This window comes from Triturus cristatus, chromosome 12, assembly GCF_964204655.1.
Source record: "Triturus cristatus chromosome 12, aTriCri1.1, whole genome shotgun sequence".
Classification (NCBI taxonomy): Eukaryota; Metazoa; Chordata; class Amphibia; order Caudata; family Salamandridae; genus Triturus; species Triturus cristatus.
The window spans coordinates 815,562,058-815,584,839 of NC_140595.1; the positions used below are offsets into that span (position 1 = coordinate 815,562,058).

General features: G+C 44.7%; 1 protein-coding gene across 2 annotated transcripts in view; it reads left to right on the plus strand.

Moving 5' to 3' along the window:
• Nucleotides 1–22,782, plus strand: part of LOC146782963 (phospholipid scramblase 3-like) — a 98,513-nt gene that overhangs the window by 13,776 nt on the left and 61,955 nt on the right. For both annotated transcript variants that reach the window (XM_085637730.1, XM_085637731.1), the window contains exons 3-4: nucleotides 2,059–2,210; nucleotides 9,326–9,353. In XM_085637730.1, coding sequence (XP_085493856.1) covers nucleotides 2,059–2,210; nucleotides 9,326–9,353 — 180 coding nt within the window. The remainder of the gene's footprint in view (nucleotides 1–2,058; nucleotides 2,211–9,325; nucleotides 9,354–22,782) is intronic.

Genomic DNA, 22,782 nt, shown 5'->3' on the forward strand with positions numbered 1-22,782 from the left:
ATGCTGTCGCAGATGAATGGTAGGTGAGTGATTGGCCGGTACTTGGAAAGGTCATCAGAGTTAGTGGTGGGTTCTTTAGGAATAGGAGGATATGGCCTGTCTTCACAGCTTCTAGGAAGATGCCTTTATGACAGAAGTATTGACAGAGTTGAGTAGGGGTGACGGATCATGGATGAAGGACGAGGGAGTGACAAAAATGTGTTAGACCGTAATAGCCTTGTCGTGACGACCTGCTTCAGAGAAACATTCAACATTAGAAAACTGTGCTTACTTTTTATTCTCCAATTAAGTGTTTAATCTGATGATTTACACCTTCCCGCAAGGGAGAGCGAGGCACTGGACTAAGACGATAATCTACCAATCTCCCTACAAGTCCCTCCTGAGAGGTGGTACAGTATGAGTGCCCTCCTGGGTCAGTCTAGAACATGGAAAGAGGCGGATGAGTTAAGGGAAGGGGAGAGAAAGAACACACCACACCAGTGAGGTAACCTCACAGGATAATCCCTCTGCACACCCAGAGCAGATGGCGTTGGAGCGGGCGATTTCAGGTTTGGAGCGGGATGGCCCTGTAGTGACAAATGTCACAAAGTCGATAAAAAAAGGCACGGCAGCTTGGACTCACCGGGTACCTCGTAAGAGATGGCAATAATGAACCTGGAGGGCACCAGGACACACCCTGAGGCTCTGAAGCAGCTGTAGTGATGGAACCAGTCAGTCCTATGTCCTTTGAGAGCAGAAAACAAACCAAAGAAAGACAGTGAGTCAACAAAAGAACAGGGAATACAGGAACCGAAGAATGAACAACACAACTAATGGGAGGGATGCACAGCAGTGACGGACAAGGCGGGAGACACACAAGAAACAGAACGTTGCCAGATGCCATCTTGCTACTGCTACCTCTACTGGCCCTGACCCCGGAACTGATTGTGCTTGACCTTCTGAGTCTCTGTGTGAGCCAGCCACCAGGAGCCGGTCCTCGACAGTCACCAGTCCTTTCCTGCTTTTTGCGTGTTTCTCAGGCAGCATCGAACACTTGTGCACCTGTGCCTCCTTCCCTGTCTTCCCTTGATGAAATACTGACGCCTATGACCAGCTGTTTATGCATAGGTCTCTATAACGTGTGCTTATGCTCGATATGTCACGCGGTGCCTGTAATAAAAGGAAAATTATGAAAAACACCTCCCTCTCATGAGTTTGTAACACTGGAAAAAAAACACCTGAATTCACATATGATGATATGAACATATAATAAATATAAAAAAATCCCAGTTCACTTGCTAATCAAACTGTAAAATGCCCCAAATAGTTGCTAGCAGTGTGTGCCAAGGTTCCTACACGTTACTAACTAGTCACTTGTAGCTGCTTGGAACCACTGTTTCCGATGGCATACTTTCCAACTTACCTGTCATCCCGTTTCAAGAAGATCTCAGCTCCATCTTTATTAACATTTTTTTTATTTCTTTTTGTGCATAAATCTTTTAAATCCTGCACTCTGTGGGGGTTATTTACAAGCCCCTTGCGCCACCCTTACGTCACTTTTCCTATGTTAAAAATGACATGAAAGTGACGCAAGGGGCTTGTTTATCTGCCCTTATGTCTTTAATCGCTGTGAACTTCTTTAAGGTTAAAATAACTCCTGTGATTTTTCAGAAATACACTGAAAAGATTCGTGTTTGTGAATCATTTAGGCTGGAATCAGTTCTTGCTACTGTGATTTATTGTTACTGGTTTATTTTGTAGGAGCAGAGTATTATATCTAATTTCTAGAGCTATATCTTATGTTTCTTTTGTGGCAGTGTGCATTTTTTGTAAATGCTACACTATTCTATATATTCCTGAAGCTTATGTGAAGTTTAAAAACATTTAAATAAAGTACTTTTAGTTAGAAAAATATGGAGGCTTGAAGCCTTATTACACATTTTGTAGGAAAGTCTCATAACAAGCCCACAATCAAAGCCCATAGAGAGCCACCCGGAAGTAATAGTAGTGACGGTTCCATGGCAGGGTAAGGAGGAGAGGTGGGTGGTTAATGCTGTCTTGTCTTTCCTCCCTCATCAGATGGCAGAATTCAGTCCCAGCCTCAGCAGTACCAGGGCACCGAGGCTGGGCCATCGCAGTCGCACCAAGCAGCTGGCGCCTCAGGCTTTCAGCCAGTGCCATACATGGCGGCACTGCCCAACATACCTCCGGGGCTGGAATACCTGACACAGGTGAGACACCGTCACTGCCTTCCTCCTAGGCTTTTCATTTTATTCTCAGTTTTCCAGCTTTACCCTACCCTAGCTATGTCTCCTCCACTTTCTCTGCACGTCTAATCTGTCAGCTCTGCCAGCCTCAGCCTATCCAGTCATGCAGCTCTCATCATTAATGCCAGGCTGAACATGTGTTTATCCCTATAATAATAATAGTCATCCTCATCGTCCTCCTCCTCCTCCTCCTCCTCCTCCTCCTCTTCCTCCTCCTCCTCCTCAAAGCAGAGTGCTGTTGCCATGCATGAGATGTATATGTAAATGGAAAAGGTCCCTCTCCTGGCACTGCAGAACCTGGAATAAAATAACTCCTCTCTTGCCCTTTGCACGTTTGAGACAAAGGGGCTGCCATACTGGTGGCATTCTGCATGGAGACCACCGGCCCGCCCTGGGTTGTCATAGGCTGTTCTTGACCTTTGCCCTATGCCTGGCGCACTTACTGCTCCTTCACTGGGCTAGACCTGGCACCACTCAGCAGAACCCACAATCTTAGAATTATTTTGATATTGGATAATATAATATTCACTGCCCACTGCTAATCTCGTCCCATAATGCTTTGCAGGGCCTTTGGTTGGGATTGTGTTTTTGCCCATAACTGTGCTTGGGGTGGTCCTAAGAGGATGGGACCACCAGTGAATCGTTCAGCATGATATGCTCTTTGTGTTCAATGCATCTGCTTGGTCCTCCAACTAGGTCAGGGGTGACCCAAAAATCATCCCCTCTCTCATTGCCTGATATTTTCATTTTCAAAGTTCACTTTTGTGAATTTGTTATATGCTTTTTAGCATGTAAAGTTGCTTTATCAAAGCATCTGTGGGTGCAGTTTAGTAGCTGGCTCCGCTAGTGGTTTTAATGAAATGCTCCGCAAACTAAATTACTATATCAACTCCAGGGAGTGCAACAGTAGGGGAAGTGTTGGATAGCGGGTATGTAAAAATTACTATTCCCACTCCAGTGAGTGCAACAGTAGGGAAAGTGTTGGATAGCGGGTGGGTAAAAATTACTATTCCCACTCCAGCGAGTGCAACAGTAGGGAAAGTGTTGGATAGCGGATATGTAAAAATTACTATTCCCACTCCAGTGAGTGCAACAGTAGAGAAAGTGTTGGATAGCGGGTGGGTAAAAATTACTATTCCCACTCCAGTGAGTGCAACAGTAGGGAAAGTGTTGGATAGCGGGTGGATAAAAATTACTATTCCCACTTCAGCGAGTGCAACAGTAGGGAAAGTGTTGGATAGCGGGTGGGAATAATTTACTATTCCCACTCCACCAAGTGTAACAGTAGGGAAAGTGTTGGATAGCGGAGGGGAATAATTTAGTATTCCCACTCCTGCAAAATAATTAACATTAATTAACAAATAATTAATTTTGCAAAAATAATTTACCTCCCACTATATTCCCCTATAGACGTCACCACCAATATTGTAAAATATTGCACAATTAATATAATTATTTAACAACTAATTGATTACCTAAAACTATTAACAAGGAAATTAAAAACAAGCAAAAATAAATTAGTTCACACAATTAACACTATAAAATTACTTTAAATACATATTGGTGCCGATTCCGATCCTGTAAAACCCGGGTACAAATGGTCGTACGGAGCGTTTTCTCCGTACGACTCGTACCCGGGAATTCCACCGTACAAACCAGCAAGTACGATTCGTACAGAAATACCATTTCCGTACGAATCGTAAAAAACACCGTACGGCTAAAAAATACATACAATTCCGATCCTGGACAGCGCGTACGCGACGTCCACACGGAGTCAGGCAGCGTTTTACAGACCAGCAAGTACGATTCGTACCCACAGCACTCCGCACGGCTATATTTTTACGGGAGCCAAAAAGTGCCGGAAAAGCTAAGTACGCCGCGAAGCACGAGGAAAAGGGGGCCCGCTACGCGACGTACACGCCATCATCCACATCGTACGTGTCATCATGTACGGTGCATACCCCAACATTGCATATGTATGGACCGTACCCCCCCACCCCCGTATGTTCATACGCGAGGATTGGGGTACGACTGGGGTACGGTGCATACATATGCGGGTGGGGGGTACGCCTGGGGTACGGTGCGTACATACGCGGGTGGGGGGGTACGCCTGGGGTACGGTGCGGACAAATGCAGGTGGGGGGTACGCCTGGGGTACGGTGCGGACATGCGGGGGTGGTGGGGGGTACGGTCCGTACATACGGGGGGTGGGGGGTACGGTGCGGATGTACGCGGGAGGGGTGGGTGGCTAGGGGGGCCGTACGACTCGTACCCCGGGCACAAGTGTACTCGGGGTAGGGCTCGTACAAAGTTCGCTCCGTACGGAGCCTTTTCCATGCGCTTGTGTTTTCGGACGGGCGGTACGGATCGTACTTGCGCGCTCGGACTTCAGTTTTACGTTTTGTATGTAAAACTGTCCGGGTTTCCCGAGGCGATTCGTATGTATTTTTCATGTACAAATTGTACTTCACCGTTTATACTGGGCTTGTACGATTCGTACGTAAAAAAATACGGATACAAGTCGTATGGGAAAAAAATCCAGGATCGGAATCGACCCCATTGTATTTAAAAAATAATACGTTTTATTATTACTTCCCACCCTACACCCCTATCAACCCACAACCAACTCATAAAAAATTACACAATTAACATATTTACTAATTATTTATTAATAATTAATATCCAATTAATAACTAATGAATAAAAAAATAACAATATAAAATAGTATTTACATAGACATTAATTAATAAAATTATTAAGTAAATAATTATATTTAAATTACTTCCCACCCTACTCCCCCATAAAACCACAACCCACTCCTCACAAAAATACACAATTAACATATTTACCAATTAATTATTAATAACCAATTAATAATTCATTAATAACATTAACACAATTAACAATATAAATTATTAATTAATACAATTATTAAATAATTAATTTAAATTAAATTACTTCCCACCCTATTCCCCTATAAACTCACAACCCGCTACGGTACTAAAACGCAATATTTATGTTTTTTTTAAATTAATAACTTCTAAATTATTATTAAATATATTATAATTAAATTACTTCCCACCCGATTCCCCTATAAACCCACAACCCACTATGGAACTAAAATATGCAAACATTTATTAACATAAAATTAATTACTTGTAAAAAATAAAAAAATAAGCTATACTTTTAACACATATACTAACATACAAAACACTAAAACAAAATTTGATATTATTAACAACGATATTTTTACTAACGATATTACTAACATCGATAGTAATTAAAACAATATTTCTTACCTGAATGTCGATATTCTGGTCGACGATATTCTTGATGGTCGATAGTCTGTCATATCGATATTTAAACATCGATATAATGGTATATCGATAATTAGACATTGATTTTATGTCTGCATACCAGACAGAATGTTGAACCATGTAGAACATTCACCCCAGTACAGAGATCTTGGCCTAAATCTATTGTTCTTTTGCTCACCATGTCACCCCAGTTTAGACCCAGCCATATGCAAATTAGTCTTGACCCTGTACCTCCTGGGAACAGTCCAGCCCGAACTGCACGAACGAGCATCCTGGGACCGGTTTCAGGGCATCACCCCTCTTCAGACAGGCTAGCTTGAACCTAGCCTGGCAGTTCAGGCTGGACTGTTACCATGGGGAACAGTGTCAAGACTGATTTGCATATGGCTGGGTTTAAACTGAAATGGTGTGGGGAGCAGAAAAACTATGGATTTAGGCCCAGATCTCTGTACTGGGGGGAAGGTTTGACATTGTTCGACATACTGTCCATCAATTGTTGTATTTGCATTTGTTACTGTGTGGGGCCATTCATGCTTGTTAATGTGTAATGCCACTAATGTAGGTCCTTTCATTCTGACTGCTGAGTAAGGGTGCTATTGGTCATTACTTTGCAAGCCATTGCAGAGCATTTGCTTCCATGGGCCATTGATTGTGCTTCCTGAGGTCACTGAAACACAGACCTCATAAGGCTTTTTAAAGATATGCTGCCCAGGACCGCGGATGTATATAACGTCTGAGACCACTGATGCATGTTACTGCCTAGAACCACTGGTGTTTATAATGTCAGAGATCACAGATGCATGTTACTGCATAGGACCACTGATCAAATCGAAAGCATTTGTATTTTATTTTATTTTTTTAGAGTTTTATATAGCATGAACTAGACCCGAGGCATTGGGTATCAGAGCGTTTTACATGAGCATCAGTTTTGTTACAGATTAATTTATTCATTTTTGTAGGCACGGGGAGATTAAGTGATTTGCCCAGAATCACAGGATGTTGAGCGTCGTTGCCGAGACTCGAACCCGGTTCACCAGGTCTGAGGTTGACCGGTCTAGCCGTAAGGCTACATCCTCTCCCCATGTTATGTTATGTTATGTTATGTTATTTTTTATTTATAGAGCGCACAGATGCCACAGCCAAGCGGCTGTGTATGGCGCACACTATCACCCCTAGGGGTATCGGGCACCCACGGTGCGCGGACTTTGTCAAAAAGCCAGGTCTTGAAGTTCTTTCAAGCCAGGTTTTGAAGTTCTTTCGGAACTCCTGCAGTGCGGGTGCTGTTCGGAGATGAAGGGGCAATTCGTTCCAGGTCTTGGCGACGATGTAGGAGAAGGAGCGGCCTCTGCTGCAAAGGATGTGGGGGGTGAGTGCACAGGATAGCTCAACCGAGTGCAGGTGTCTTGTGGGGTGATGGAAATTCAGTCGATGGTTGATTTAGGCTGGTCCTAGGTCATGTAGGGCTTTGTAGGGGTGAGTGAGGATCTTGAACTGGCATCTCTTCTGGATGGGAGCCAGTGGAGTTGTCTAAGGTGGGGGATGATGTGGGTCATTTTAGGGAGGTCCAGGATGAGTCTGGCTGCCGCATTCTGTATCTTCTGGAGTCGTCTGAAGAGCTGGGCGGAGATGTCAGCATGGAGAGAGTTGCCATTGTCAAGGCGGCTGGTGATGATGGCCTGAGTGATGGGTTTTCTGGTGTTGGTTGGGATCCATCGGATGATTCTGTGGAGAGTGTAGAAGCAGGTGGTGGCGATTGAGTTGACTTGCTGTTTCATGGTCATTTGGCAGTCCAGGAGGATGCCTAGGTTGCATGCCAGGTCTGTTGGTGTGTGCGTGGGTCCGAGTTCAGTCAGCCACCAGCTGTGGTCCCAGATGGAAGTGTTCTTCTCAAAGAAAAGTACTTCTCTCCTGTCAGAGATGAGTTTAAGGCAGTTGTCCCTCATCCAGTTGGCTACTTTGGTCATGGCGTTGCAGAAGTTGGTTCTGGTGGTGGGCGGGTCTTCGGCGAATGAGATCATGAGTTGTGTGTCGTTTGTGTATGAGATCATGTTGAGGTTGTGGGATCTGACAATGTCTGCGAGGGGAGGGCTGAGGTATGAACTTTGGAGTACGCCGCATATGATGTTCTTGGGTTTGGAGGTGAAGGGAGGCGGCCGGATGCTCTGATTGCGACCTGACAGGAAGGAGGCTATCCACTTGATGTAGTGGTGTCATATGCCGATGCTGCAGAGTCTGTTGATGAGGGTGTGGTGGGACAAGGTGTCGAACGCTGCAGAAAAGCTGAGGAGGATCAGGGCTGCAGGCTCTCTGCAGTCGAGGAGGATCCTGATGTCGTATGTGGCGGCGATCAGGGCGGTCTCTGTGCTGTGGTTTGCATGGAATCCTGTTTTTGAGGTGTCCAGTAGGTGGTTCTGTTTCAGTTATTCAGTCAGCTGTTGGTTGATGACCTTCTCGAGTACTTTGGCCAGGTAGGGGAGCAGGAAAATAAGACTGTACTTTTTGAGTTTGCTGGGGTCAGAGGACCAAGTCTTTAGGGGGGGTCTGACCTCTGCGTGTTTCCAGCTGTTCGGGAAGGCTGCTGTGGAGATGGAGGAAAAGATAATGCTAGTAAGTTCTGGGCTGATTGGGTTGGATCCGAGGTTGAAGAGGCGGTGGGGGCAGGGGTTGGTGGGTGCATCATAGTGGGTGGATGCATGATGGCTGAGGTGGTCTGGGTGGTGAGCAAGGACCAGGTGGTGATCATTCGGCTGGTTAGCTTTGGTTGGCCGGGGCTGTACAGGATGAGCACTGAGGGTCAAAGTTGTTGTACATGGCGATCTTGTCGGGGAAGCAGTCTGAGAGGATGTTGCAGAATTCATGGAAGGGATGAATAATGATCTCTGTGGCTGTCAGCTGGAGAATTCTTTGACTCTCTTGAAGAGTTATTTCGTGTGGTTGGCTGCTGTGTTGATGCGGGTTGTGATGTCCACTCTCTTGACTTCTTTGATGCTCTGGTGGTAGTTGCCGTGGGCTGCCTTGTAGGTGGCTCTGTCTGCAGGGTTCTTTGAGGTGCTTCAATGTCTCTTGAGTTGGTAGCAGTCGTGCTTGGCTGCTCTTGTTCTTGGGTGTACCAGCTGGCTTGATTTGAGGTTTTGTTGAATTTGGCTGGTTTCATAGAGGCGACTCTGCTGGCACATTCGGTGATCCAGTGATCAGATGCATGGTATTGCCTAGGATCACTGAAGCATATATTATCTGAAGCCACTGTTACTGCCTAGGGCCACTGACGGATATTATGTCAGAGACCACTGATGCATGTTAGTGCCTGGAACCACTGATATGTTTAATGTCTGTGACCAATGATGCATGTTACTGCCTAGGACTATTGATGCATATGTCAAAGACCACTGGTGCATGTTACAGCCCTGGACCAATAGACTTTGCAAAAACACATAAACTAATGAATAAATACATGCACGCATAAATTAATGAGCTGATGAATAAATAAATAAATGCATACATGAATGAGTATATGAATGAATAAACAAATACATGCATGCACACATAAATGAATGAGTGGATGAATGAACAAATGAATACATGCATGCATAAATGAATGTATGGATGAATTAATAAATGCATGCTTGCATACATAAATGAATGAGTGGATGAATGAACAAATTAATTGGTGCATCAGTGAAAGTGGTTGGCCCTTCGCTCACAGTGTGTTGTGCCTTCATCTGGTGCTCCCAAGATTCAGTTCTGTGTTTTTACCCTCTGCAGGTGGACCAGATTCTAATCCATCAGAAGAGTGAGTACATTCTTTCATTTTACTTGACACAGACGAGGTGACTTATGCACACCAAGATGAAGCACATATAAATACAGAACCTGCAAATAAAGGCACGTGCGCTTGAGTCCAGTTGTACGTCAGAATATCACCTACAAAAACTTTGTTTTACAAAAATATCGTAGCCAGAACATTTACAACCACAGTACTGTGAAGGTCAATTTATATAGATTAGTATAGATTTATTGATGTTAACTTTGTATCTATGTATCCTAAGGATATATATTGTACACAATATTCTAGTAGAATACATGAGCTTCCATTCACCAAAATGCCAGGAGGAGCGGAAGTTACATTACCTTCATTTTGACCTCAATGACATCACAGGAAGTGACCCTTGATCCTGATTTTTTTTCTCCAGGAAGTCATGTGGCATGCCCTTAACCATGATGACATCACAATAATTGACACTGATGATGTTCCATTATAACTGCATGATTAATATAACAACATAATACAGACAAAGGTGTATTTTAGATCCCGCCCATATTATGAGGCCGACTTCATCTTTGAAAGTTCTTGAACGTAATACTTGCCCTCAATTGCAGTGAGCGGGCAAAGCAAGAATGCCGGCCTCTACCAGGGGCTTTCCACCCCCAAGAACATTTTTTTAAAGAATGTAATCAAGTACTGCATTGTAAAGCACAATTTCCAAATACATTAAAAAAAAAAAAAGCCATAGGCTGTGAAATGGCAGTCATTACACTTTCAAATCCTTTCATGGGTGCCAAGCCAATGAAACCGGACGCTCCCCAGGAGCTGACTGCATTTAAAGAAAATGTGCAATGGATGGCAACATGTTTCTAAAATCAGCTCCGTTGTGCCAGGGCTAGCATTTTGTCATAGGTCCAACTACATTCCATGGGTGCCACCGATATGCAAAAGCCAGATTATTTCCATGTATGTAATCGATACTCCATAAATCACCCTTATCTAAAAAATGATCTCAGTTTTTCCAGGCCACCATTTTGTCATGGCTGCCCCCCTTTATGTTCAACAAAAGGAAGGAGAGTAAAAAGTGGTGGGCTATTTTTAACGAGGTCCTACACATAGGCCCTAAGTAACTGTGTCAACAAGAGATGTGTAGTTCCTGCAGGACAGGAAGTCGACAGGGAATAAAGTATTCCAATTCAGACTTCAACCTACCGAAAGAAAGTGCACAAGGGAAGGGAATCCCTTCAGGGTGGAACTAAAACCCTCACACACCCAGCAAGCTAGGTGTCATGCTTCATCATCTGGGTTCTGCTCCTCGTCGGGTCGGCGGTGCAATACCCGACGGGCACCCATACAGGGGCTCTTTGTCGGAGATCTTTTGTTCCCTGCCGTATGGTGCATGCGTGTGAGGGCCCGGGAGTGTAGATGTAGGTGATTAAAAAGGTTGGTTAATCTGAAATTGAAGTTTATTGGCTCAGTCAACCACCTAGTTAAAAAGGGGAGTGAGTGGCGTAAAAGCTATATGTGCTCACAACGGATGAGTGGCTAGCTACGCTCAACTCTTATGGTCAACATGTTTCGCGCGCATTGAGTCAGGAGGATCTCGTGGCGCTTCGTCAGGACCTATAGTGAAGTGAAGTGTGCTCGAAAAAAACTATCTACAGTGTGGTGAGAAAAACAAGGGTGAGAACAAAAATGTTGGTCAACCCTTAATAGGCGCCCCTACCTTATGTATTTGATTTAAGAGGGGGTCACCTAGGGAAAGGAAACAATCAATAAAAATATATATGAGAACCCAAAGCCACCCTCGGCATTATAGGCATTATAACACAAAAGTTGAGTCGAACACCACTCGTGTAGTAAAGTGGTGATCAAATTCATATAATCCAGAATATCAATACTGGATGCCTACCAGTTATCTGGTCAGTTAATCATTACATGACATGAGACAAGGTAGGGCAAAGTAAAAAACGGTAAAAACAAGTAGCACAGTCAGGTTCTGGTTGGAAGCACAGCCCTTTAAAAAAGGAAAGAAGTCATGATTATGTAAGGACTCACCAATTTATGTTAAAAAGAGCTCCTCATCAGGTGCATGGCGCGTCCACAGGGGGAGAAACACATTCGTTCCCTAAAGTATAATGGTGTTATGGGGAAAAGTAAAGGCACAGGAAGATATCAAAAACATGAAGTCATTGGAGAGAGATCTCCACTAAGTAACACGAGAACATATTAAAAAGAGCGTGTGGCACCTCTCGTGTGCACTGGTACTCTGATATTAAATGTGGTTACCCAGGTGCAGTTAACCGGGGATGGGACTGAGATGTGCAAGGCCCAAATGGTAAAAGGTCTGTGTTCAAAAGTAATGAATCGGAGTGACCGATTCTAACTTATTGTGAGCTTAAGTTAGGAATCAGCATTTCTTCGCTGCTAAGCCCAGTGTAATTTGGGCGTGTCGAAGTGCTCACATGCAAGCTATACAAGCGTGTACCGATGGTGGGCAGTGAATCGGAATCCTGCGTTTGTTTTACAAGTGTCTAAAGCGCCCATGGTCTACCTAGGTATTCGGAATCCACCCTCCAAAACGCGCGCTGGTATGTACTTACTACACAGACATCCCCTGGAGGTTATTCAACCTGCCCGCGTCGCCGAACCCGGAAGCTGGATAGTGGGTCGGTTACGCATACATTTATTCAGGCCAGGATTGGATGTTAGCCCGACACGTGACTGCAAGCGGACCAATCACGGTCTTAGTGACAGATCTCGGTGGCCAATTGTGTGGGTTGGTATGGCGTTGATGTGTCTTAAGCAATCAATGGTGAGATGGAGGCATTGACATAATAGCGGCTATAGAGAGGTTTAGTGTGGTAGGCGCCATGTTGGCACGGGCAAAATGTGGAGCGTACCATGTGTTTGAAACGTAATGTTGCCCCATGGAGGGGATACGTCTAAATAATCTCTACAAAAAATGAAATACATAATACTGGGATCGAGGCGTCGCTCTTCACGATCGCCATGTTACGGGCAGACAAGGAGTGGTCCTCTAATACTTTATGGGATTGAAAGATGTTAGTCACGTGTGTTTGCTATGGATGACTAACGTATCACACATCCCACAGTTACTATTCTTAGTAAGTGGTTCTTCACTCACGTGCTGAGTAGGGGTAGCAAACTCGGGTGCCATGATGTAATGGTGTTGGTCTATAAAACCAAGATGGTTAATAATAAGAGAACTCATGGGCTGAAATGATAATGTATATAAGGAATATATACGGTAAAAAAGGGGGTCACTGAAGATTATACTCCTGGTATGTCATATAGAGGTGGGTTAAGGTCGAAGACCAAGTATCAATCGGTACCTAGGGTAGTGTGAGTATTATCCTGCCCCCTCAGCTATATCGGAAGACCCGTATCCTATCGGTTAGATATCATTGACCAGGGTATATCGTCGTTGAGGCCAAGTCTGTCCAATGAAAGGCGATGTACCCAGCGTTGTTCGAGCCTGAGTAGGGCATGTTGAGACATAACAGGTTGGCTCTCAAGGACAATCCAACGTAGATCAGTCGGGCTGTGTTTGCATGCAAGACAATGGCTGTAGAGTTTTGTGGTGGTTTTACCACATCTAATGTTGCTCTTATGTTCGGTGATGCGTGTTTTCACAGCTCGTGTCGTCATCCCTATATACTGGAGGTCACAAGGGCAAATTAGTAGATAGACACAGTTCGTAGAATTACAATTAGTGTGTCTTTTGAGGGCCCATTCGAAAGAGTCAGTAAGGCGAATAGATTTGGCCACAATTGTTTGCCCACAGCAGGAGCACCCTCCACAAGTGTAATGCCCCTGTACAGGTGGAAGGTTCCAGAGGGTGTTGTGTGTTGGATTTGTTTGTTTTTTCGGTCTCGTGTGTATCAGGGTGTCCTTCAAATTGTTAGTCCTTTTGAAAGCGAAACGTGGAGGGGGAATCGTGAGTGTGCCTGCAGATAGTATTCCCCAGTGTTTCTTTATCACTTTCTTAAGGTTGTTGGACTCTGGTGTGAAGGATGTGACACATGTGATAATCTCTCTGGTGTCTTTTGGTCTTACTTCCAGAAGCGCCTCACGGTTGTTATTTCTTGCTCGTTTCATTGAGTTGTAAACCACTCGGGGAGGATAGCCTCTTTGAGTCAAGTTCCCTGACAAGATGTTGGCCTCAATTTTGTAGTCTGTGATGGAACTACAATTTCTCCTAAGTCGAAGGAATTGGCCGAACGGCAAATTGTCGCGCAGGGCTTTGGGGTGATGGCTGTTATAGAGGAGTAAACTGTTCTTATCAGTGGGTTTCCTGTAGAGAGTAGTGCTTAACCCTGTGGGTGTCAATCTGATGTTCAAGTCCAGGAAGGGGATATCTGAGTTAGAGATATGACTAGTGAATTTTAAAAACTGATTTTTGGTGTTGATCCATTCACAGAATTCGTGACAGGTTGTTAAATCACCTTTCCATAGGATCATGACATCATCGATGTATCTTTTCCACAGGGTTAGATTAGGTCCAAAGGGGTTGTCCTCGTTCATTATTACTGTCTCTTCAAATGCTGCCATATACAGGCAGGCCACACTAGGGGCAAAGGTACTCCCCATCGATGTACCTTGGGACTGATGGTAAAGGTTGTCTTTGAATGCAAAATAGTTCTCGGTGAGAGCTAATGTTGCCAGATCCATGATAAATGTTATAGGAGTGGGAGATGTCCATTCCTTTTTCCGTAGGGCCGCCTCTATCACCGTCAGAGTAGCTTGTTGCGGGATGTTGGTGTAGAGGGCCTCTACATCAAGGGTCACTAGGAAGTCAACATTCTCGGTGTTCTCTATTCCCTCAATAATATTCAAAATGTCAGTTGTGTCCCTGACATAAGAAGGTGTCTCTTTTACCAAGGGTTGTAGGAAGCAATCACAGAACTTGGAAAGAGGTTCCAAGAGGGAACCTATTCCGGAGACAATTGGTCTGCCGGGAACAGGGGTAACGCCTTTATGTACCTTAGGTAATGTATAGAAATATGGTACGACAGGTTTGGTGGTGCTAAGGAAGTCTGCTTCTTTTTTCGTGATCCAGCCATTGGCTTCGGCCTCCAAGATCTTACTAGCTATTGTTGAACTTAATCTAGGCGTGGGATCGGTGTCAATAGGTGTATAATATTTCCTATCGCCAAGTTGGCGAAGACATTCCGTTTCATAATCGCTAGTGGACTGGATAACAGTCGCACCTCCCTTGTCTGCCTGTTTGATGGTGATGGACATATCAGTTGCTAGTGTTCTGGCCGCATCTCTTTCTTTTGCAGTAAAGTTGTTGTACACAGTGGTTCTACTCTGTATTTTGTCCAGGTCTTTTAACACAGCCTTCTCGAAGGTGAGGACCTCCGAGGGAATCATGCTGTTTGTCGGAGTAAAGGTGGAAGCTTTATGCAGGCCTGTATCACTAGGTTCAGAAGTCAATTCGTCCTGAAAAAATGCTTTTAGGCGTATTTTCCGAAAGAAATTCTGGACCTCGCAGATTAATTCGAATTTATCTACTCTAGGAGTAGGTACGAAGCCCAGACCTTTCTTTAGTACATCCTCCTCTGTGTTGCTGAGGGGTCTATGGGAAAGGTTGATAACTAATCCCTCTGGCCCCTCCTTCTGCTCCGAGTTTCCATTTGTGGCTGCGGTTGCGGTTGATCTTGCCACTGGACATGGGTGGTAGTTTGTTGTTGTCCTCGCCTTCGCCCTCTTCCTCTGCCCCAGCCTCTGCCTAAAAAAGGTTTCGGGTTGTTACCAGGATAGAATTGTGGCGGGTACTGAGGAAACATGGGATATTGCCAAAAAGGAGGTTGAGGGGGGACAGGAAACATCGGACCACCTTGGTTCTGGTATGACCGTGTGTTGGTCTTCCTCTGATTTTTATTGTTCCAACTCCCTGTACTGGATCCACTAGACGACCCTCTTCTGCTGTGATTAGATTCTTCATCACTTGAATAGTCTGTCTTGTTGGACGTGTAGTCTGCTTTTAGGTAAGGAAATACTCTCTCTTTGTCGAATCTGGTGATGTCTTTCTGTAGTTTCGTTATTTTTTGTTTAAGCAAAAACTCCCTACTTTCAGCAATCTCCTGATTAATCTCTGCTAGTTTAGTTTTAAAAACAGCAGATTGAGTGATAGGTTTCATTGTGCTTTCAAGATCTTGAATGCGTGTAAGGATGCAATCGGCCAACCTCTTGGCTGTCCCTATGATAAGTACTAGTAAGTCCCTGGTGCATTTCCACGACACCAGGGACCACTCTTTCTTGAATAGTGGGTCATCCAGAAATAGACGGGGTACTAAATTAACGATGAGACCATTAGGGGCGATGTTGGCCCTAAGGTACTCAGTCATCATAGCCCCATGTATGGTTATTTTTAACCATTCTTTTTTCAAAGCTGTTAAATTCGTCCAGTCGTCCGACTGGGAACCTGAGGCTATGTTGCTGTCCGTAACCAAAAGTGATGGTGCTCTTAGAATGTCAGATACGGCGTCTTCACCATAGCTGATGCCTAGTTCACCTTCCATAATTACTTGGAGGGGCAGATGGTCCTCTTAGAGCCAGATGGCACTATAGGTAACCTTGAAAACAATCTCCTGCGGGGGACTCCCGCGCTAAATACGTTCAACAAAAGGAAGGAGAGTAAAAAGTGGTGGGCTATTTTTAACGAGGTCCTACACATAGGCCCTAAGTAACTGTGTCAACAAGAGATGTGTAGTTCCTGCAGGACAGGAAGTCGACAGGGAATAAAGTATTCCAATTCAGACTTCAACCTACCGAAAGAAAGTGCACAAGGGAAGGGAATCCCTTCAGGGTGGAACTAAAACCCTCACACACCCAGCAAGCTAGGTGTCATGCTTCATCATCTGGGTTCTGCTCCTCGTCGGGTCGGCGGTGCAATACCCGACGGGCACCCATACAGGGGCTCTTTGTCGGAGATCTTTTGTTCCCTGCCGTATGGTGCATGCGTGTGAGGGCCCGGGAGTGTAGATGTAGGTGATTAAAAAGGTTGGTTAATCTGAAATTGAAGTTTATTGGCTCAGTCAACCACCTAGTTAAAAAGGGGAGTGAGTGGCGTAAAAGCTATATGTGCTCACAACGGATGAGTGGCTAGCTACGCTCAACTCTTATGGTCAACATGTTTCGCGCGCATTGAGTCAGGAGGATCTCGTGGCGCTTCGTCAGGACCTATAGTGAAGTGAAGTGTGCTCGAAAAAAACTATCTACAGTGTGGTGAGAAAAACAAGGGTGAGAACAAAAATGTTGGTCAACCCTTAATAGGCGCCCCTACCTTATGTATTTGATTTAAGAGGGGGTCACCTAGGGAAAGGAAACAATCAATAAAAATATATATGAGAACCCAAAGCCACCCTCGGCATTATAGGCATTATAACACAAAAGTTGAGTCGAACACCACTCGTGTAGTAAAGTGGTGATCAAATTCATATAATCCAGAATATCAATACTGGATGCCTACCAGTTATCTGGTCAGTTAATCATTACATGACATGAGACAAGGTAGGGCAAAGTAAAAAACGGTAAAAACAAGTAGCACAGTCAGGTTCTGGTTGGAAGCACAGCCCTTTAAAAAAGGAAAGAAGTCATGATTATGTAAGGACTCACCAATTTATGTTAAAAAGAGCTCCTCATCAGGTGCATGGCGCGTCCACAGGGGGAGAAACACATTCGTTCCCTAAAGTATAATGGTGTTATGGGGAAAAGTAAAGGCACAGGAAGATATCAAAAACATGAAGTCATTGGAGAGAGATCTCCACTAAGTAACACGAGAACATATTAAAAAGAGCGTGTGGCACCTCTCGTGTGCACTGGTACTCTGATATTAAATGTGGTTACCCAGGTGCAGTTAACCGGGGATGGGACTGAGATGTGCAAGGCCCAAATGGTAAAAGGTCTGTGTTCAAAAGTAATGAATCGGAGTGACCGATTCTAACTTATTGTGAGCTTAAGTTAGGAATCAGCATTTCTTCGCTGCTAAGCCCAGTGTAATTTGGGCGTGTCGAAGTGCTCACATGCAAGCTATACAAGCGTGTACCGATGGTGGACAGTGAATCGGAATCCTGCGTTTGTTTTACAAGTGTCTAAAGCGCCCATGGTCTACCTAGGTATTCGGAATCCACCCTCCAAAACGCGCGCTGGTATGTACTTACTACACAGACATCCCCTGGAGGTTATTCAACCTGCCCGCGTCGCCGAACCCGGAAGCTGGATAGTGGGTCGGTTACGCATACATTTATTCAGGCCAGGATTGGATGTTAGCCCGACACGTGACTGCAAGCGGACCAATCACGGTCTTAGTGACAGATCTCGGTGGCCAATTGTGTGGGTTGGTATGGCGTTGATGTGTCTTAAGCAATCAATGGTGAGATGGAGGCATTGACATAATAGCGGCTATAGAGAGGTTTAGTGTGGTAGGCGCCATGTTGGGACGGGCAAAATGTGGAGCGTACCATGTGTTTGAAACGTAATGTTGCCCCATGGAGGGGATACGTCTAAATAATCTCTACAAAAAATGAAATACATAATACTGGGATCGAGGCGTCGCTCTTCACGATCGCCATGTTACGGGCAGACAAGGAGTGGTCCTCTAATACTTTATGGGATTGAAAGATGTTAGTCACGTGTGTTTGCTATGGATGACTAACGTATCACACATCCCACAGTTACTATTCTTAGTAAGTGGTTCTTCACTCACGTGCTGAGTAGGGGTAGCAAACTCGGGTGCCATGATGTAATGGTGTTGGTCTATAAAACCAAGATGGTTAATAATAAGAGAACTCATGGGCTGAAATGATAATGTATATAAGGAATATATACGGTAAAAAAGGGGGTCACTGAAGATTATACCCCTGGTATGTCATATAGAGGTGGGTTAAGGTCGAAGACCAAGTATCAATCGGTACCTAGGGTAGTGTGAGTATTATCCTGCCCCCTCAGCTATATCGGAAGACCCGTATCCTATCGGTTAGATATCATTGACCAGGGTATATCGTCGTTGAGGCCAAGTCTGTCCAATGAAAGGCGATGTACCCAGCGTTGTTCGAGCCTGAGTAGGGCATGTTGAGACATAACAGGTTGGCTCTCAAGGACAATCCAACGTAGATCAGTCGGGCTGTGTTTGCATGCAAGACAATGGCTGTAGAGTTTTGTGGTGGTTTTACCACATCTAATGTTGCTCTTATGTTCGGTGATGCGTGTTTTCACAGCTCGTGTCGTCATCCCTATATACTGGAGGTCACAAGGGCAAATTAGTAGATAGACACAGTTCGTAGAATTACAATTAGTGTGTCTTTTGAGGGCCCATTCGAAAGAGTCAGTAAGGCGAATAGATTTGGCCACAATTGTTTGCCCACAGCAGGAGCACCCTCCACAAGTGTAATGCCCCTGTACAGGTGGAAGGTTCCAGAGGGTGTTGTGTGTTGGATTTGTTTGTTTTTTCGGTCTCGTGTGTATCAGGGTGTCCTTCAAATTGTTAGTCCTTTTGAAAGCGAAACGTGGAGGGGGAATCGTGAGTGTGCCTGCAGATAGTATTCCCCAGTGTTTCTTTATCACTTTCTTAAGGTTGTTGGACTCTGGTGTGAAGGATGTGACACATGTGATAATCTCTCTGGTGTCTTTTGGTCTTACTTCCAGAAGCGCCTCACGGTTGTTATTTCTTGCTCGTTTCATTGAGTTGTAAACCACTCGGGGAGGATAGCCTCTTTGAGTCAAGTTCCCTGACAAGATGTTGGCCTCAATTTTGTAGTCTGTGATGGAACTACAATTTCTCCTAAGTCGAAGGAATTGGCCGAACGGCAAATTGTCGCGCAGGGCTTTGGGGTGATGGCTGTTATAGAGGAGTAAACTGTTCTTATCAGTGGGTTTCCTGTAGAGAGTAGTGCTTAACCCTGTGGGTGTCAATCTGATGTTCAAGTCCAGGAAGGGGATATCTGAGTTAGAGATATGACTAGTGAATTTTAAAAACTGATTTTTGGTGTTGATCCATTCACAGAATTCGTGACAGGTTGTTAAATCACCTTTCCATAGGATCATGACATCATCGATGTATCTTTTCCACAGGGTTAGATTAGGTCCAAAGGGGTTGTCCTCGTTCATTATTACTGTCTCTTCAAATGCTGCCATATACAGGCAGGCCACACTAGGGGCAAAGGTACTCCCCATCGATGTACCTTGGGACTGATGGTAAAGGTTGTCTTTGAATGCAAAATAGTTCTCGGTGAGAGCTAATGTTGCCAGATCCATGATAAATGTTATAGGAGTGGGAGATGTCCATTCCTTTTTCCGTAGGGCCGCCTCTATCACCGTCAGAGTAGCTTGTTGCGGGATGTTGGTGTAGAGGGCCTCTACATCAAGGGTCACTAGGAAGTCAACATTCTCGGTGTTCTCTATTCCCTCAATAATATTCAAAATGTCAGTTGTGTCCCTGACATAAGAAGGTGTCTCTTTTACCAAGGGTTGTAGGAAGCAATCACAGAACTTGGAAAGAGGTTCCAAGAGGGAACCTATTCCGGAGACAATTGGTCTGCCGGGAACAGGGGTAACGCCTTTATGTACCTTAGGTAATGTATAGAAATATGGTACGACAGGTTTGGTGGTGCTAAGGAAGTCTGCTTCTTTTTTCGTGATCCAGCCATTGGCTTCGGCCTCCAAGATCTTACTAGCTATTGTTGAACTTAATCTAGGCGTGGGATCGGTGTCAATAGGTGTATAATATTTCCTATCGCCAAGTTGGCGAAGACATTCCGTTTCATAATCGCTAGTGGACTGGATAACAGTCGCACCTCCCTTGTCTGCCTGTTTGATGGTGATGGACATATCAGTTGCTAGTGTTCTGGCCGCATCTCTTTCTTTTGCAGTAAAGTTGTTGTACACAGTGGTTCTACTCTGTATTTTGTCCAGGTCTTTTAACACAGCCTTCTCGAAGGTGAGGACCTCCGAGGGAATCATGCTGTTTGTCGGAGTAAAGGTGGAAGCTTTATGCAGGCCTGTATCACTAGGTTCAGAAGTCAATTCGTCCTGAAAAAATGCTTTTAGGCGTATTTTCCGAAAGAAATTCTGGACCTCGCAGATTAATTCGAATTTATCTACTCTAGGAGTAGGTACGAAGCCCAGACCTTTCTTTAGTACATCCTCCTCTGTGTTGCTGAGGGGTCTATGGGAAAGGTTGATAACTAATCCCTCTGGCCCCTCCTTCTGCTCCGAGTTTCCATTTGTGGCTGCGGTTGCGGTTGATCTTGCCACTGGACATGGGTGGTAGTTTGTTGTTGTCCTCGCCTTCGCCCTCTTCCTCTGCCCCAGCCTCTGCCTAAAAAAGGTTTCGGGTTGTTACCAGGATAGAATTGTGGCGGGTACTGAGGAAACATGGGATATTGCCAAAAAGGAGGTTGAGGGGGGACAGGAAACATCGGACCACCTTGGTTCTGGTATGACCGTGTGTTGGTCTTCCTCTGATTTTTATTGTTCCAACTCCCTGTACTGGATCCACTAGACGACCCTCTTCTGCTGTGATTAGATTCTTCATCACTTGAATAGTCTGTCTTGTTGGACGTGTAGTCTGCTTTTAGGTAAGGAAATACTCTCTCTTTGTCGAATCTGGTGATGTCTTTCTGTAGTTTCGTTATTTTTTGTTTAAGCAAAAACTCCCTACTTTCAGCAATCTCCTGATTAATCTCTGCTAGTTTAGTTTTAAAAACAGCAGATTGAGTGATAGGTTTCATTGTGCTTTCAAGATCTTGAATGCGTGTAAGGATGCAATCGGCCAACCTCTTGGCTGTCCCTATGATAAGTACTAGTAAGTCCCTGGTGCATTTCCACGACACCAGGGACCACTCTTTCTTGAATAGTGGGTCATCCAGAAATAGACGGGGTACTAAATTAACGATGAGACCATTAGGGGCGATGTTGGCCCTAAGGTACTCAGTCATCATAGCCCCATGTATGGTTATTTTTAACCATTCTTTTTTCAAAGCTGTTAAATTCGTCCAGTCGTCCTACAACCCTTGGTAAAAGAGACACCTTCTTATGTCAGGGACACAACTGACATTTTGAATATTATTGAGGGAATAGAGAACACCGAGAATGTTGACTTCCTAGTGACCCTTGATGTAGAGGCCCTCTACACCAACATCCCGCAACAAGCTACTCTGACGGTGATAGAGGCGGCCCTACGGAAAAAGGAATGGACATCTCCCACTCCTATAACATTTATCATGGATCTGGCAACATTAGCTCTCACCGAGAACTATTTTGCATTCAAAGACAACCTTTACCATCAGTCCCAAGGTACATCGATGGGGAGTACCTTTGCCCCTAGTGTGGCCTGCCTGTATATGGCAGCATTTGAAGAGACAGTAATAATGAACGAGGACAACCCCTTTGGACCTAATCTAACCCTGTGGAAAAGATACATCGATGATGTCATGATCCTATGGAAAGGTGATTTAACAACCTGTCACGAATTCTGTGAATGGATCAACACCAAAAATCAGTTTTTAAAATTCACTAGTCATATCTCTAACTCAGATATCCCCTTCCTGGACTTGAACATCAGATTGACACCCACAGGGTTAAGCACTACTCTCTACAGGAAACCCACTGATAAGAACAGTTTACTCCTCTATAACAGCCATCCCCCCAAAGCCCTGCGCGACAATTTGCCGTTCGGCCAATTCCTTCGACTTAGGAGAAATTGTAGTTCCATCACAGACTACAAAATTGAGGCCAACATCTTGTCAGGGAACTTGACTCAAAGAGGCTATCCTCCCCGAGTGGTTTACAACTCAATGAAACGAGCAAGAAATAACAACCGTGAGGCGCTTCTGGAAGTAAGACCAAAAGACACCAGAGAGATTATCACATGTGTCACATCCTTCACACCAGAGTCCAACAACCTTAAGAAAGTGATAAAGAAACACTGGGGAATACTATCTGCAGGCACACTCACGATTCCCCCTCCACGTTTCGCTTTCAAAAGGACTAACAATTTGAAGGACACCCTGATACACACGAGACCGAAAAAACAAACAAATCCAACACACAACACCCTCTGGAACCTTCCACCTGTACAGGGGCATTACACTTGTGGAGGGTGCTCCTGCTGTGGGCAAACAATTGTGGCCAAATCTATTCGCCTTACTGACTCTTTCGAATGGGCCCTCAAAAGACACACTAATTGTAATTCTACGAACTGTGTCTATCTACTAATTTGCCCTTGTGACCTCCAGTATATAGGGATGACGACACGAGCTGTGAAAACACGCATCACCGAACATAAGAGCAACATTAGATGTGGTAAAACCACCACAAAACTCTACAGCCATTGTCTTGCATGCAAACACAGCCCGACTGATCTACGTTGGATTGTCCTTGAGAGCCAACCTGTTATGTCTCAACATGCCCTACTCAGGCTCGAACA